Below are 18,893 nucleotides of genomic sequence, written 5' to 3' on the forward strand. Positions count from 1 at the left end.
CTAATGAGCTGTGCCCATCCCCCACACCCTCTGGCTCGGTGAAGAGCCTTGGGGTGATCATCGACTCCGATCTCTCCCTCAAGGCTCAGGTTGGGGCAGTCATTTCATCTAGCATATTTCAGTTGCGGAAAATCCGGAAGATCTCCCACCTGCTCTCGCACGCGGCACTGGTACAAGTTGTGATCTCCCTGGTACTATCCCGTCTCGACTTCTCCAACTCCCTCTACCTAGGCCTACCACAGTCATTGCTCCGCCGCCTTCAAATCGTGCAAAATCAGGCAGCAAGACTAATTTACAAAACTCCGAAATGGCAATCAGCTAGACCCATGCTGCGTAAACTGCACTGGCTACCAATCGCACAGAGGGCCGCCTTCAAGACCGGCTGTCTTATATTCAAAGCCCTCCACTGCAACAGCCCAGACTTCCTGAAAGCCCTCATTGTGAAGCACTGCCTGGCTCGCAATCTCCGGTTGGCTCACCTTCACCTACTGGTCACCCCCACTATCAAACTCAAAAAGCTAGGAGGTCGCAGATTTGCACACTTGGCACCCAAGCTGTGGAATCCCCTCTCCTTGGCGATCAAGACCAGTAGTACCCTACTGAATTTCAGAAAGACCTTAAAAACCTGGTTATTCGCTAGGTCCGGTTAGCCTGCTCTGCCACATCTTCTGCACTCATTTTCAGCGTCAGGAAACTTATGGTGTCAGTGCGCTTTACAAATTCAGCTTAACATAACATAACATAACATAACTGTGGTCTCACTGATGAAACTGTCAATCGCCGCCACCAAGCCACTGCATGCATCGTGACCTGCAGGCACCGCACTCTGCACCGCCTCGCTTCACATAGCCACTGTGGCATCCCCGATGATGCCTCAACGCCGTCACCGACGCCTCTGCCTGCACCGTGACCTGTGGACACCACTTGTGGAGAACACGGAACATCGTCCCACTTCACACCGTAACCCTGGTCCCACAAATGACGATGCTCCAAGCTGACATTGACGCCACTGCCTGCACTGTGGTTTGGGGGCACTGCTCGTAAGTTAGACGACGCACCGCCCCGTCCCACACCACAGCCTTGGCCCATCACCGCCAGCGCCATCGACTTCAGTTTGTCAGCCAACACCACTGCCTGCACTGAAACCTGTGAGCCCGCAGACCGCATTGCCTCATCTCGCACCGCAGACGTGGGTGTACAGACAAAAGTGCTTCAGCACTGAAGACTTAGCTGCCTGCGCCATGGGCTGCCAGCACTTCAATGAGCCTCGCTCTGCTTCGCACTGCAGCTCTGACCTCACCAATGCCGCTAGACGACCGTCACAGAGTTGCTGCCTGCACCGCGACCTGAGGGCAACGAACGTCGCACCGCTCCACTTCACACAGCAGCCCCAAAGCCTCCTGGCACTCCTGACTTCAAACTCACTGAGTTCGACTTGCAACTTGTGTGACTTCAAGGAATGAACGACGCCGCACCAAGTTCCGGAACCGACGCCGCTCCTCCAGAGCTCACCGCAGGGTGCGATGCCATGCATCTCCAAAGTTACTGTTTTACAGGTCTTCCTGACATCATAGCAAGTCCGCCGTGACCGGCCGAAACTATTGAATTTGTTTGTTCACAATGCCATGATAGCCCCGGACGCAGCTATTGACTTAAAAGAACTGTGTATAAAGCCTGTTTTTGCATTATTCGTATTTTGATAACTGTATGTTGGATTTTTACCGTTTTGGTGTTGCTTTACACAGATAAATATTGTATATTTTTCTTAAACTGGTTTGGTGTCCTTTTTTTGCACTGTAGCACTGTTTGTTATATGCAAATGCTTTACACATTGGCTCTGCTATAAGCCTGACTGCACGTGCCAAGCTACCAAGGGGGTGAGCAGGGTTTAGACGTGTAATCCTCTTATCCTGACTAGAGTGGTGGATTCTGCTTGGCTTAGGTGCATAGCCTAGTCAACCTGAAAACCCATTTCCAACAGTGCGATGCAAACGCTTGGAACACGCATGTAGCATTTTCAGCTTAAATGTGGAGACATATCCAGAATGCTATAAAGCGCTGTCTGTGCATCCACCCGCAGGGTGCCATCTTCAGCTGTTTGTGCATGAGCCTGCTCCACTCCTACCTGCACTGTGCAAGGAAGCACTATTATCCACAACTTAAGAGGGGACAAGGGGACAATTAAGGAAATAATTTGTGCCCAGCAATCATCTCCTATCTGGATGCATCCTCTACACTTGGGTCACTGTACCACTGGGCATGATACTTGATGACTGGGGCTGGTAGTTCTATCTTTTCCATCTTGGACGGCCCTTACCACTCCTATCATGAAAAGCACAGTTGGCTATTATGCCATGTCCTGAGAAAGTTGCTCCTGATGATATGGGGCTTCTTTGGCAGCTATGAATACTTCAATAATGTCCATGAATCTTTTCATAGCAATCTGAATATAGATCAGTCCTTGCACTTATTTGTTTCACAACTAGAATGCGTTTGTTTCCTTTATTTGCCCCTTGTGCATTTGCTACTGGGATTTTATAAATAAACGGTTGAAGTTCTCCATATAGAGGAAGACCAGTGAGTGCCAATCCTGTCATAATAGCTACAACATTTGATGCTGATTGCATGTTTCTTTCAGGGTCAAACATCTGGCTGGTCCCGGAAACGAAGGGCGCAATTGTCCAAGGTGGATATGGGCACAGTAGCATCTACGACACCACCACCAAATCGGTCTACGTCCACGGAGGATACAAAGCCTTCCCTGGGAACAAATATGGGCTAGTGGATGATCTGTACCGATACAAAGTCAATACAAGGACATGGTGAGTTGCTTGAATGGAAAACTGCTTTGTTTCTTGCATTACCCTGGAAATTGAAATTAGGCTCAGATCGTCTATGCCTGATTGAACGCCTGACACTTGAAGGTTTCTCAATATTTTTGAAGTAAACGACCATTGGCTCAAAAAATAGTGCCCATTAAATTCCAAGAGCCCTTCAATTTCGTATTTAACGATTTTGAGGAGCCTGACTGCTGACAAGCACTCTGACTTCAAGTGCTGACAGCACACACATACCAAATTTTCTGCATCCTCTTTTGTGTGGTGTTATTTCTATGCATACACATTTGTTTCATTCCTCTCATTTTTCGATATGAACTTTTTAAATCAGTATTCGTGTTTTTTTGTACACCACTAGGAACTTTCTGTGGGGTTCCCAGAAAAAAATGATTTGATTCATTCAATAATAAAAGCTTAAGATCAGGATGTATGACGTGACAACGCATACTGTTACCACGCATACCTTTACAACGCAGTATTTACAACGAATACCGTTACAACGCATAGCGCTTAGAGGTGCTGGATAGTAGTAAGTATAATTTTATATTCCAACTCCAGTCCCCGTGGACACTAGGGAAGGTGTTGGATATAAAATTATACTTATTTCCTATCCTAGAGCGCCCCCCAGCGCAATGCGTTGTAATGGTATGCGTGGTAATGCCTGCGTTCTAATGGTAGTGCGTTGTAAAAATTCCGTTGTAAACGTTGCATACCTAAAACCACCCATGGTGAGGTCGGTAGAGACCAGTGCATTGGCAGAAACTGTAGGCTTAAGATCAGCCCTTTCGGCGAGCCAATGGTAGGATTGCATATAGATTCATGTCACTAGAGATGTAATGCTCTATTCACGTGCCTTCATTTTAAAATCAATGATTTGAATTGATTTAATTGAACAAGTTGCCTTTAGGTGCTGGATTGGAATATCTGTAAAACTGTTTTTACTAGAGAACAATAGTTGATGACTCAAGTTAACTAAATTTAAAAAATCTAGTATTTAGGGAGTTAAAACCGATTTCATGTATGAAACCTGAACATACATCTCATAGAGAAATGCATGTTAAAATTTAGAAACACAAAAATGACATCCGTCTGTCAAGAAGGTCAGGATTTATAAATGTTAGAGAAAAGTTGACTCTTTTGATTTGTAGCGTTTAGAAAATCTCCACCACTCTTCTTTTCACTTTATTTATTTTGTAAAGAGACTTCGCTGGGTCTCTCTATTTTCTCTTTCTAAAGCCCCCTTGCTTTGTCTTGTTTGTTTCAGTGGCATCCTTGAGAGAGCAGCATTTTTACCATTTCCCTGTGTTCCTTACAAATAATCAAGTTAAGTGTCTGAATTAAGTGTGTTCGTCAGCCTCTTGTTTGCATGGCATGTAGGTAGCACCATGTTGTGCGCTGGGAATAGCTCAGATTGATTTCTGCAAGCTATTGTTTTTTTGCCCTTGAGCAGTGATTTTCACAGTGGGACACCTGCTACAGAGGGACAATTGCACTTGTTTCTTTTCTAGTAGGTTTCACGGTGTTGTTGTTTAACAGAATAAACTTCAATTTGTTGACTACTTACATAGAAACGTAACCATTGTTATGAAAAGCTGTGAATAAAACATTGCATTGAGAAAGAATGTAAACAGCAAAGTAAATGTAGGGATATGTGAGGATTCTGGTGTATTCTATGGTGTGCTTGTGTGACCTCACCATGTAATACACTCACGAAACAGTCTTAGGTCCAGTCAGGCTCGTTTGTAAAATCTCTTCCTTAGCCCTGGGTAACTGTGACTTACAGCAGTAAGACTTAAACAAATAGAGCAAAGCATTTAAAAGCACCAAATAACAGAATAAGAAAGTCAGACAATACAAAAGAAATCCGACTCCAATTTAAAAAAATAGATTATATTTGTAATCATTTTTAGACACCAAGATAAATACATTCTACTGGAGTGTTCCAGAGATATAGATTTTTCAAGAAAACAGAAATTTTAGTTTGTTAGTCCAAAATGCAAACAAGAATTGGTAACCGTACAGTTTGGAAACATTTGAAAAGAGTTTTGTTTGGCTACTCTGGCCAGGACTAGGTGACCAATTCCAACACAGAGAAGTTTAGGAGGCCAATAAGGATTATTTGGACAGTTACCTGGTTACCAGAGCAGTTTCAAGTTCGGTTCCACACTAGACTTCAATAGAGTGGTCTTGATGGTGAGTATACAGGATGCTGAAAGATGCTCTGGATGATGTGTGGTTGACGTGGGTCACCATGCGGTTATTCGTCAGTCCGCAGGTAAGGTGGGACAACTTTGGCCACTTGTCTACCCATCTCCAGACACAGCATTTCCAGTGGTTTCCATTGGTAAGGGCTAGTATCCATCTTTGGTGACTGATCCTTCCCCCTGGGTCTGGCAGACATGGGAGCAACTTTTTAGTCCAGAGTGGAGGTCTTCCTGGATGCACATTGGCAGTCAGCGGTGATTCCTTGTGGGTGGCTACTGACTAGCCAGGAAGAGCTACTTCAGCTTTTTAGCAGTGGCCCTTCCATTATGGCAGAGGAGAGTCACCCCCTGCTGCTAGTGCTGCAAAAGGTGAAAAATAAAATAATTACAGTGGCGGCTGGTAGGCTACAGGGGTGGTGAGGCAGGGGGTGTGTGATAGAGAGGAGTTGAATTTTTTTTTAAATTCACTTACCTGATCTCGTTGTGTCTCTCTTCCATCTCTCCCACATTGTGTCTCTTTCAGCAAGTACCCAGGCTCCCCATAGCCAATCACAATGCTGCAATGCTCCTTTGTGATTGGTCTGAGCACTGTGGTTCAGCTCTCCGACAGGGGCTGTGGTCCTGGGCATGTTCTTCATCCAGGCTGCAATGCAACATGTGTGGAGAACATGCAAAGTGCGCATGGCGCTTTGGCCAGCCCGAGACGATCGGCCAAAGCTTCATGCACACTTTAGAGTGCAGCATCCACTCCTCCTGTCTGACGTCAGGGGAGCCAAGCCCCGCCCCACTCATAATGATACTAAAAATAAAATGATAATAACTGAAGTTATTATCATTGTATTTTTTCTTTTACACTTTTCCGTGAGCAGTCCTGCGACAGGTAATTAATATAGTTTATTACCAATGTATTTGTCCCTTTCCCCTGCCTGAGCCGTTTTTGGGGGCGGGGTCACTGCTCCTGACTGGCAGCAGGGGAGTGGTGCTCTCTCCACCAGTTTACACTGGGCATGTCACTTTGGCCGGTTGTCTTGCGACGGCCAGCTTGACATGCGCAGTGTAAACTTCTTCACCCATCTGGGTGGAGAGCAGGCAATGGCCCCGGGGCCTACAGGAGCATTGAGGCATCCCACTCCAGTCAATCCTGGTGCTGATCTCATGAGGCTAACATTATCCAGCAGCATGAGAGCAGCGATCGGATTAGCGTGGAGAACTGCTGCAGCCTGCAGACCACACTGGCACCGAGGGACAGAAGCAGGAGGACCGGAAGCGAGCCAGTGCATGCAGTGGGTGAGTGCATTTTCATTTGTTTATTCTTAACACACTGGTGTACTATGAGACTCGCACTGCCTTCAGCCTCAACTCCAGAGTTCTCAATCGTAGTTCATTATGAACTTTGTTTATATTGAACTATGACTGACAGCTTTGGCGTTGACCAGGCATTGCTGGTCAGTGGTTGCCTCATCCGATATTTAGGATGTCAGCCGCTGCTTCCACTTAGGGCCCTGGTGTTGAAACAAGGAGTCAGCCAATTGACCCTTGGACTCACTACGACGGTCTAGGTCTTGGGAGTGACGGTTCCATGAGCCAGGCACTACAGGGACAGTCCTCTCTTCAGTAGCCCAGTAAGCAGTAGGTGCAGTCCAGCGGTTGGTGCAGCCTTTATTGCCAGGTCCAGGGGTCAGTCGATACGTATTTCTTCGGTCCTCTCTCCAGTCCATATGTGATCTGAGGTTCAGGGTGCCAGGGGGGGTATTTATTTCCTGAAAGTGCCCTGAGGGATGATGTGGCCACTAGCCAATAGGTTCCCTCCCACCTTGTGATGACTTCCAGGTACGTGTGGCATTTAGCAATCCCAGAGTGCACTATTGTACCTACGCTCAAGATGTCTAAACCCTTCCTCAGTCGTCAGGAGCTTGGTAGCCAACCCTAGAGGAGTGGCTACCTGCGGGCTACATGCCCACAGAAAAAATGGTTTGACTACTGGTTTCCGCACGTTGTTCCTGTCACTAGCCCATCTACTTTAACAAAGGGGCAGCCCTTCTCGAGCGTGATCAGCACTTGCACATCAAAAGCTCCTTCTCCTTTGAAGCTTACTTTTTGGGCAAACGCCCTGTGTGGCTTCCTGCAAAAGGGAGGTAACACCTCCCTCTGTTACAGGCAGGGTCAGACTGGCCTATAGGGCAATCAGGCAGTGCCCAATGGGCTGGTCTGAAAGATCATTGTGGGCTGCTTTTTTTTAACAGTTGGTGGCTGGTTTTATTACCAGATGGGCCCATTTTTACCGTTGATTACCCTGATATTGCCACTTTTTTAGCTAAATGCTTTGCTAATAATGATGGCTACTTTTGTTTGGGTGCCCGGGCCCATTTTTTGTCTCAGTTCGACCCTGAAACGAACTCTATTGTTCTTGAGCCTGAGAGTCATTCTCACTACTCCCCAGGACGGCAAAGATCTGTCTTTTGGCCAGCAGCTGTGAAAGGCCATCAGATAAAATGTGCAATAGAGTGGCAATTTTCTAAAAGTTTCCTTTTCTTAAAAGGGATAATAAAGTCGACTTGACCATCAAGTCAGTTTCGTGCCACAATTAATTAGATATCTGGAAGTACCCATTTTGGTAGTCCCATTCAGAAGTTATAAGGACTGAGATGTCAGCTGTAACTCTGTACTAACCAATGGGGCTACTAGCTTTTACAGAGTGAAACCACAATTTGGACTTTTTAATGTTAGGACATATTAAAGTACATGTTCCACTTAATAATAAACTGCTCCCTGCCTTAAGGCTCTATAGGCCTTCCATAGGGGATAATTATATATATTGTGAAGGGAAGTGGGGGCTTTGCCATTGGTTCACATTGCTAAGTCGAAATTGCAGTTTAAAACTGCTCTTACAGACTGCAGTAGCACGCTGTGAGCCACTTTGTACTTTGTCTCTTGCAAGGTGGCACAGTACGTGCTGCAGCAATAGGCCGGCTCTGTAACTTACATGCCCTGAGTACCTGTGGTACCATATACTAAGAACTTATGAGTAAGTCCGCTTATACCAATTGGGGGTAACCAATTTAATGTTCTCTTTGTAAGAGGTTAGAGCACAGGCATTGAGGTCTGGTTAGCAGGCCTCAGTGCACTCGGAGTCAAAAAATCAGCTTCAGCAATCCAAAACTTTGGGGTGATAATGCAAAAAGAGACTTTTCCTTACAGTGTACATATGTGTGTTCCTATATATAAAAGTGACTGAGTGCATTCCTAGAGCTCTGAATAATCCTGAGGGTCTTGTTGTCATATATATGTGTCCTACACAACCTGTGCAGACCCAATCCATGGAAACCTACAAATGTCTTTGACAGATCTACCTAAAATCATAAACCCTCTCAGGCAGAGCTCATTCCCAGCGTTACATTTCCACTAGAACAGACCCATATCGGGGATATTAACCACTTTTGTTTTTTAAAAGTGCATATAATATATTTCATTCATCATGATTTATTTATGCTTGTATATGGACAAAATGTATTCAAGATGAAAATATTTTTAAGTAAGGCCATTAGAGACTTGCATTAGTCTTCAATTAGAAAACACAGACAGTACAGTGGGCATTGTAATGTAGCAGTGGAAGGAAACCGGTTGTCCAGTAGAAAGGAAGGTAAAGCTGTGCTCGGGGGACAAGCTCAAGAAAAGGAAGGAACATTATTGAAAAAAGCAAGAAAATGAGAGTACCAGCAAACACAACCAGTGTTAAGCAATGGGCTGTTCAAATCCCCACTCTAAGTAAAGGTATTACATTAGGTCTTGAACAACAGGCAGCTAAAAGCAGTCTGTAGCTCACATAGAACAATCTCTAATGCCCACTTCAGAACCAAGCAGTTTCCTTTGTTTCCCTCTCAGTTACAGGAATTTAAAGACTGACTTAACCAGCAGAAGGCAATGACATCTTATACCTGAAATGAAAAGTTGTTTACACCCAGCTTTAATAATAGAAACTGGTAATCAAGTACGCCATAAAAAACTTTCCCACTGATCTATTATATCAGTGGGAAATACAAAAAAATATTTTTTATAATCATGAATGAACTCGCAGATTCTTCTGCTCTGTCGCCCATTCTTAAAGCAAGAGTCTTTATTCACTCCCTAACTTTCTGGACAGGTTGCCCTGGTTCGTGTTGGAAGCCTGGGGGGGGGGGGGAGGCATAGGAGGGGGGTGCTCCCCCATCCTTTAAGGATCTTGCTTCCCCAACTGCTTTAAGAAAAAAAGTTCCTGTTTGGGAAATGTAAACATACCTTGCAGGCCGCCATCCTTGTTTGTAGCCGTTCACAAAGAATCACAAATGGTGAAATGCCGATATAATATTACTTAGCCAGTTCGTTGTTTGGCCCCTTGGTGAATGGTGAGTTTGCTTACTCACTTAGTAGTACATTGGCCGGTTCAAAAAAATCAGAGTCGCTTTACAAAGTGGGTGCCCAATGTGTGACTGGTTTCTGTGAATGGATTCTTAGTAAATCTTGCCCATAGTTCCCATTGGAAAAGAAAAGCTTCCCCCCATCACCTGGGTGCCTCAGTTAGAGATATTTGTACTGTCTCTGGACCTGACTGTTATTTGCACCTGTCCCCTCTCCTCTTTTTTGCTAACTATGAGAAGGGATAAGGCTGCAAGAAAGAGTGTAACTAAGGCAATAAATTATACGCTTAGCTTCCGTTGCAAGCTTATGACCTACTTCCTGTCCAGTGACTATTGGGCTTCATGAGTTTTAATCCGATATAGAAAAACTAGCAGACTGGTGAGAAATCTCGTAAGAAAAGAAACAGAAACACCCTTTAACATTACTACTAACCTATTAGTTACTTAGGGTAAAGGAAGCCGCTAGTCCTACCTTCTCCAGGCAAGTGTAGAGGCCTCATTGGGTAACATACTTTCTCCTGAAGCGTGTGCACTGGAGATGGTGCTGGAGTCGAGTAAAAGGCAAGGGTCTTGTGCTCAAGCCATGGTGGCAAGACCCAGCCATGTTTTACATTTTTGTTCGTATGGTCCTCCTTATAGTTTCTGATTAGAATCCCAACGTACCTTCTATTAGTCTTTGAAAGCTCACTGCTTCATGCTTAAAGTGTCCTCTTTGCTCCAAACCTATCCTTAGATCATCCCAAAATCCCTTGGTCACCTTCACCCAAAGGCTTCTCGTTTGTCATGACTGTGCTACTTTCTACTCATTTCACAGCGAGGAGCTTAACTCCCAGGATCTTTCTGTGTCTAAGCGGAGCCTGGGAGCGACAGTCTTTCTCTGTATCTTCTTTAGCGAGAGGAATATAGTGGCCAAGGTAGGCTTCTCAAGGTTTTCCTCCTCCTACTATGCAAAGGATCATCTTCCTTTCTGTCCTTCGGGGGGACTGATATTCGGAGCTAGACTCTTTTTCAAGTAATTGTCTTATAGAAACTTTTCAGTCTTCTGTTCATGTTTTTGCATTGTCTACATTCTTTTTCTTCGTGCTTTGAAGAGTGTTTATTTGGACGTTAAAGTCTTGAATGATGAAATATCCTACTTTAAAAAAGCCAAATTTATATTATTGCGCACTAGCCCATGCTTAAAACCTTCAACATCCCAAATAACATTAAAGTAAGCCTTTGTAACCGAAGTAGATTGAGGATACATTTTAATGTGCGTATCAATGCACAATCTCATTTGTACCATGACAAGAGCATTCAAGCACTTGGCAGCACTTACCAGTCTTTTGGTTAAGCCCATACCTACCGACTAGACTTCGGATAGTCATATATACATATACATGGAGCTCTGAACCTAGACACATTGCTCCCATAGGGTAAAAGTGCCCACTGCCCGTCCTCTATGAGCGAACACCCGCAGGACCGGGCTGGAAACTAAAATCTGCAGAAATTTACGAACATTCCCCACTCTACAGGAGGGCACTGCTAGAATGGTGTAGAAGGGGCTTAAGTATGTCATGGCAGCCAATTCTTCTCTGTAAACAACACCCTAGCTTGCAGCGTACCGGGAAAATGCCATAGTGTCACAAGGCTCTGTCCGACACAGGGAGCCCACTATGAAAGTATAAAATCTTTATACATTTTTTTTTTCCAAAAAAACCACAACTGGTAATAACAAGCATTTGCAATGCAATAGGTCTCGCATTAGGAAAGTTTGAGCTATTGGTATTTCAAATTACAAATTTTTCATTTATGTGTTGGTTTTGAAAATAGCGAAATTAATAGCTTTGTCATTTACAATGCCAATAGTTATAACGTTCACAAATGTGACACCTATAGCATTTGTAATGCAACATGTTTTGTATTTACGTGACGTAGATATATGGATATTACAAATAAGAATGGCTTTTAATTTTTTTAAATAATTAATACTTAAATAAAAGTGTCAGGCTTGTACTTGTCCTTTAGTGACGGAGGATAACCAATCTAGCAATGCCCAATGCAATTGCCAATCATCTTACATGTCTTGTTAGTGCAGGTACAAATGAAACATCATGCAGCAGCGCCATGCAGGCAGGGGGCATATAAAGCCAGTATTCGTCAAGTTTCGTGCCGTCCCACAGATGTGCACCATATTACTGTTGTGTTCTGCGCCTCTCCAATGTCTGAAAGTATTACAAAGTTTAGTCCTGCATAGTTTCTCTGGTGACCAGTTCCAGCGGCGGACAGTCTTCAAAAAGCTATATTTTAGCAAGCTACACTGAACCCTTTGACGTAATCTGCTAGTCTTGTTTCCCACCCTCCTTCACACAGTGTTTCCCCCCATGTGAACGGTGTGTAGGTTGGGCTGGGGAAAACAGTGATTAATCAGGGTGGCAGATAACCTCCACAATCTGTCACCTCACCCGTGGATTGTGTTAGCCACGAAAGACAACAAGAACAAGCCTGTTGGCTTTGCCAATGCAAGTTGGGCCTGTTCATTCCTACGGGATGTTCAAAGCCACAGTATTTTTCGATCATGCTTTTGACTGTGACTGCATTTATGTGTCTGTTTTCAATCATTCCAAACAAAAGTAAGCTAATGTACATAAACAGACTATGCAGGTGTGTATGCACAATTTAGATATTTCATATGCACTACGTCTCGCTCCTCGCACACGTGACGCTTGCTTAGGAAGTACTCTACCCACGCCCGACAAACAGTGGTCTGTCAACAAGACACCTGAATAAGAGCACTTGAAGATATGTTCAGCGCCTCCCACTAAAGGCAGAACCCATGACAAGTGGAGCAATGGCGTGCGCCCTGAGAGCCAGTCTTCATTTACCCAATTAATCTTCATCTTAGTCACGTTATGGACAAACATGGTGCTGCAGTGTGAGAACAAATACTTCACTGACTGTACGGCGATTGTTGCAAAGATAGGGAAACATTGTTAGGTGATAGACTTCATTTATGATAATCTACGTTGAAAAAAACATGTCATATTGGTGTGGGCTCAACATCCTGTGATTGTGATCAAATCCCTTATCTCCTCGTGTCTGACCCCAAACAAGTTAAACTAGCACTGCGAAGCATGCACCAATCAATCTTAATAGTCTTACCTCATTTAAATCCTTCAAAGACATTGCTCTCAATTTATCTTACTCGTCTGCCTACTAGACGATCCCTATAAAAAACGAGTTTGCCGTTTTAACAAATAAAACGAAGGTAATTTTACCTCGTATGCTCAGAACACAAGACAGTTATCACTAGAACAGACTCAGAGACAGCGCGCAACCAAGCTTGCTCCCCGAAGAGATACTAATCACTCAGACATGCTCAGAGTACTTTTAACTAAGAACGAGCTCAAAATTAAAGCTCAACATGCAACGTGATGTATTGGCAAAACCAGGATTGTCCGAAAGCCACGCATAACAGGAAATTAATTGGTAGCTACGCCATTTATTAACATTCAAAGCTCAACATGCAACGTGATGTATTGGCAAAACCAGGATTGTCCGAAAGCCACGCATAACAGGAAATTAATTGGTAGCTACGCCATTTATTAACATTCATAATTCAACGGAACGCCATCTGCATTGTGGACATCGGCAGGGAAAGCAGAAAGAAAGAAACTAGCGTGGCGTGCACAATCTCGGGCGGAAGTCAGGCAGGCCGGGGGCGGGACGTCAAGACACACCGGAAGCCCAGGCGGGAGCCTACCCAGCACTGGGACGTGTGGGCAGGAGGAGAAGGGCGGCTGGCGCTAGCGGGGCTCCCGTGAGGTGAGAGAGCCCCGCACCGAAGGAAGAGACCGCCGCCGCCTGCAACAAGCCCTCGCATGGAGAGCTGGAGACGAGTACCGGTGAGTGGGGGCCTTTGCTGAGCTGCGAGGGCGGGGGGCTCTGTATGTGTGTGAGCGTGCGTGTGTGTATGTGTCTTGGAGTCTGTGTGTATGCGTGTGTGTATGCGTGTGTGTGTGTTTAAAAGAGGCCGATGACTGTGGGGGGGAGGGGGTGTGTGTGAGCGAGCGAGTGTCTGTGTGTGTATGCGCATGCATGTGTGTATGTGTGCGAACTTCAAGAAATCGGAGCACGGGTATGTGCACGGCGCGGGAATTGCTGAGAATGTGGACGGGGCCGACGTGCGTGTTCACCCAGTCAAATCCAGCAGCAGAAGCGCGTGCCACCCTCCTGTCCCTAATTCCCCCGAGACGGACGGCTATACGTTTCTAGCTGGACACATCCTTCGGATGCTACTCCAGCGAGACCTAAAAAGCTCATGTTCTGGTGATAGCCAAGTAGTTCCCTATAGACCAAAAGTACATCAACATGGCATAAAATGTGCATGGAGGTGTTTGTAATTTGCACAAAAACAGCATTCTCCACACAAAAGCACATTTTCTAGGGAATTAGTTCGAGGATAAGTTATATGAGTAAAACGCTGATCTGTAGTTAGTTTATTTGGGCTGCAAATCACACGAATCACAACACGTAGATGCCATGACCACCGTTCCACATATGATATGAAGAGAAGCTATTCACAGGAGGCCCTTACTGACGCCATTAAAATTGACAAGTGAGTCCCTAGCTGGCAGCCTGCACGGTTTAACAGCAAAGCACTCTAAACGCTTTCCAGATGAGAGTTCTGTCTCCTTTAACACTGGGCTTGGGTTCTGATGCACAGGTTTTCAAAATGTGCTCTAGTCTAATGGCTAGAGCTGTCGACCTCGAAGCTGGGGAACCAAGTTCGAGTCTTGTCAGGGACGCTCAACATCCTGTGATTCTGGACAAATCACTATCTCCCGGTGCCTAACAAAATGAACATGTCCGTCTGTAAGCAACTGGTGCTCTTGTGAAGCGCTCTGATACCTTTGGGTCAAGTTTGCGCTATATTAACCCCCCCCCCCCCCCCCCCCCCCCCCCACACACACACACCAAAAAAAAAACGTTAGGAGCATAATCTGCTCATTTACATACTGCAATTGCTATCCATTCCCTGCAGTTAGACGCGTACGACTGTCCACCTCTAGAGGGCGCAGTACGTTAGGAAGGCTGGGATGGAGGCCAGTGCTCACGCTGACCTTTTCATAATTTTTTTTAACTACATTTTTACCTATGAGCTAACCCGACATCCGCATCAATCTCTCTACATTTCTTCCATGCAATTTAGTGTTTGCCTGGAGCCCTGCTCGCGCCACTTAAAATGTACGAGTCTGCTGCGGGGTTAGCTCGTTGGAAATGTTAAGTAATGTACGAGTTTGATGTGACTGCACAGTGCATATTTTAAATGCCACTGGGTTATGGTAATGATGTGTTATTACTATATCATTTTTCTCCATCTCACCCCCTTCTCACCCTTTGTTCCTCTTCAGTTTGTTTTTACATATAACTAAAGCCTGGAGTTAAAATGTGTTTAACATCCCAGTTTTGAAAGCACAAAGACACAGGGAGGCACCCAGAGACGTTTTAAGGCATTTGCAAAATGGGCTCTGCCCCAGGGCCCTAGCCTTTCAGGGGACCCCTTGATACAGCCATCTCCGTTCTGCCCTGATGACCTTGAATACTGCTTATACAGATTGTTTTAAATGTTGTTTTCCCTTAATTTATTGTTTATGTGGGTGATGTGGGAGAATCCATTACAGATAATTTGCAGAAAAATGTGTTAGTTTCAATCAACATCCATAAAAAAGGTTTTTTTAGATCACAACAGGACCTCCCATATAAGAAATGGGATGGTGCCACAGAGATTATTTGCAGAATTATTAGTGACATGCTGCTATGTTACAATATTGAAAACACACATCACTGTTCCTGAATATTAGATGTAAACACATTAAAAATGTGGACAAGTGTGCCAGTGCGCGGTCAGTTACTTGGCCAAAGAAGGGACGAAAGTGCTGAAATTGGATCATAAATTCAAAGCTGTTCCAAACAGGAGCACCCAGAATCTGTTTGGCCCAGGGCCCCCAAAATCTTTAAGATGTCCCTGGAGTTACCACACTCAGGTCCATGGGGAAGCCTGGAAGGTAGCTTCCCCTTAGTTCCCAGCCCCATTTTCCCTCTCTGTCCCCGCTATCAGGCTGCTCACTCCTTCATTTCCGTGACCTCCTGTGTGTGACCCTGTTGCCAGGCCCGCACTTCCGGTTTAATCCACTGGGCATTTTCCCAGTAGGTGGAAGCTAATGGAGGCTGGTTTTGGGGGCCAGGGGGCCGCTGCTGGCGTCTTCGCCACTTTCTCCAGCTCCCTTGGGAAATTACAGTCTGCACTTCAGATGAGGGAGTGGAAAAAGAAAGATGAATGAGAAAAGGAGAGAGATTAGGACGAATGGAGAAAACTAGTTTAAGCATTATTGCCAGGGCTGCTTTTTGTTCCTCACTCCAGCTCTACCTGTTGCCCTCTCTCCTTCACACTCTGTTGTTTGTTTCCCAAGAGCCGACCTAGCTCCTCTGCTATTTTAGGTTCACCTCACTGCTGGAGTAGAGTGGGAACCTGTCAGATTGTGGTCGCAGCTACTCTAGAACGAGGATCCAGGCCCTCCTCAGAGAATTGTCCCAACAGTGTCCCGCTACCATGTATAAAGACCCTGGTGCAGGCCCGGCCCGTGCAGGGCGTTATACCGGGGCAGTGACGTCAGGCAGGGGAGGGTCAGGGTGGGGGGTTGTAAAATGCGGGATATGGACCAATACAGGTAAGTACCGAAAAAAATAAATAAAACGAATTTCGTTGCCCACGCTGCATCACATTTGGCGATGCAGTGTGGGCAACTACATTTGTTTTATTTATTTTTTTGGTACTTACCTGTAATGGTCCATATCCCGCATTTTACAACCTCCCACCCTGACCCTCCCCTGCCTGACGTCACTGCCCCGGTATAACGCCCTGCACGGGCCGGGCCTGCACCAGGGTCTTTATACATGGTAGCGGGACACTGTTGGGACAATTCTCTGGATGTGGGCTGTATGGTGGTTGATAGGATAAACCAGGGCAAAAACAATAACATTATAGACGGAGTGCTGAAACTTTTCACCCACTCACCCCCAGTCAAGCGATCTGGGTATGAACCATTGTTCTTTTGCTCACTATGCCACCCCGGTTTGGACCCAACCATATGCAAATCAGTCTTGACCCTACTCCGCATGGGAACTGTCCAGCCTGAACTGCCAGGCCAGGTCCTCCCTGGACCAGAAATAAGCATCCTGGGACCGGTTTCGGGGTATCACCCCTTATCAGCCAGGTCACCTCTGGCTATGGGTATACCCAGACATGGGTCCTTTGCTCGCTGTGCCTCTGGATTCAAGCTAGCCTGGCTGAAGAGGGGTGATACCCCGAAACCAGACTCGGGATGCTTGTTTCCAGTCCAGGGAGGACCTGGCTTGGCAGTTTGGACTGGACTGTTCTCATGAGTAGCAGGGTCTAGAATGATTACATTTGGATGGCTCTAGACTGGGTTGGCATGGTGAGCAAAACAATGATGGATTAAACCCAGATTTCTTGACTGGGGGTGAGTGGTTGAAAAGATTCAGGACTCCGTCCATCATCTTTTTGTATTTTGGTTGATCGGATAAGTACATCAAGTTTGAGTGAGTGTGTCAATAGGTTAGCTCCCGATGGAGCATTACAGAAAGTAGTATTTCTGCAAAGTCGGTCCTGTGACGATCAGGTGGGAGGGGGAAATTAAAAGTAAGCTACACCTGCACCACTCTGCAGATGAAGACGTGCACCCACATGCCATTTGAGGCCACCATGCTTCTTGCTAACTAGATAGACATGGGAGAAAGACTGCACATGCAATGGTGAGAATAGAATTTCTACTGTGACATTTCTGTCACGGAATAGAGCTTTTCAATGCAGTTTCATTATCCAGCTTCTCTGCTTATGTCTGTAGTTGAGCCCAGAAGCACTCTGTGTTTACTTTGCAGCCACACACTGCTCCTTGCAGCCACATGTAGTACTTTCCAAATCATTTAGCGTAAGTGAAATGGCAATGAGTAAGCAGCAGTAGTACCAAGTGAAGTCTTCGGCTGTGACTGGCTAGTCCTGAAAGAAGCGTGACAAGTCCGTTCTAATGTAGACCACTAACGTTGACGAACCAGCGAACTGAAGAGCACTGCAGCACGCAATGCAAAGGAATATTAATTTGACGGAAGATTTGCCTGTCAGGCATACACTCAGTGTTGCCTTTATTCACTCTGATCCTCTTCAATACATTTAGCTAATGAAAGTCTCGGCCGGTATTTGGCAGTCTCCGAATTCCAGCATTTCCCCATCTGCCATGCCAGAAAGCAGACTTAGGGGGCAGGCAATGTCATGCGCTTTCTTCTGCAGCCCATCACGATGCTGCCGGGAGCCTCGCTCGCTGCCAAGATAACTGCGGGCAGCTTTTATCTCTGGCAGTCACAGTCATGCAGCATCTTTTCCTATCACAGCATTTCTTTCATGAGGAGGGCTCTCTGTTCCAGGGGTGCGGCGGAAGGGAGATGAGAGCGCCATTGCTTTTCAAAGGTTTACATCAAGTGGGGAATGTTCAACTTGAAGGTCACCCCGAAGGCTGGGCTTCTGTCCTGGGGCTGAGCATCTCTTCTTCTGATGCTCATGAGGGTGCTAATGGAAGAGCCGGGTCTACTTTGGGGGTACGGCCAAGGGCGGGATACGTTTCTTGACTGCAATACACACTACGGCAGATAGTGTCTGATCAGGTGCAAATGATATGACATCAATTTTACGCCCCTGAGAACCATTATACGCTTCAGAATAGGTCCATTTTACACCACAGAGCATCAGAATAGGTCCATTTTACACCACAGAGCATCAGAATAGGACCATTTTACACCGCAGAGCATCAGAATAGGACCATTTTACACCGCATCAGAATAGGACCATTTTACACCGCAGAGCATCAGAATAGGACCATTTTACACCGCAGAGCATCAGAATAGGTCAATTTTACACCAATTTTACACCACAGAGCATCAGAATAGGACCATTTTACACCACAGAGCATCAGAATAGGTCCATTTTACACCGCAGAGCATCAGAATAGGACCATTTTACACCACAGAGCAATGATGCTTCCCACCCGCAGTGGGCTATGGAGCATGTAGCTCATCGACACCACTGAATATAATGCATTCTTGCTTGGGGGCTGGTCATTAGGTTCAACTACCTACCGTGCATTGTGAAGAACAGGAATTTCTAGCTATTACTACCTTAAACAAAAATTGTGCAAGGAGAACCTGTGATTACATTGGAGAAAAAAGGAGAATAACATTACTTCGACACATATATTGGGGAAGGGATAATCCTTCAAATTCATAGTGAGAGCTGAGCCACGATTCTTGGTGTCGTCGCCCTGAGAGCCAAACCACGAGTCAAGACAAGAAAAGACCCATCATGTCTGCCAGATATATTTGGACTTTCTTGTACTTCATTTAATTAA

At 45.5% G+C, this 18,893-nt stretch overlaps 1 protein-coding gene across 1 annotated transcript in view; it reads left to right on the plus strand.

Moving 5' to 3' along the window:
* ATRNL1 (attractin like 1) overlaps positions 1–18,893 on the plus strand; it is a 1,808,663-nt gene that overhangs the window by 603,862 nt on the left and 1,185,908 nt on the right. The window contains exon 9 of the mRNA XM_086919594.1: positions 2,639–2,822. Coding sequence (XP_086775720.1) covers positions 2,639–2,822 — 184 coding nt within the window. The remainder of the gene's footprint in view (positions 1–2,638; positions 2,823–18,893) is intronic.

Source organism: Lissotriton vulgaris, chromosome 5 (genome assembly GCF_964263255.1).
Source record: "Lissotriton vulgaris chromosome 5, aLisVul1.2, whole genome shotgun sequence".
NCBI lineage: Eukaryota > Metazoa > Chordata > Amphibia > Caudata > Salamandridae > Lissotriton > Lissotriton vulgaris.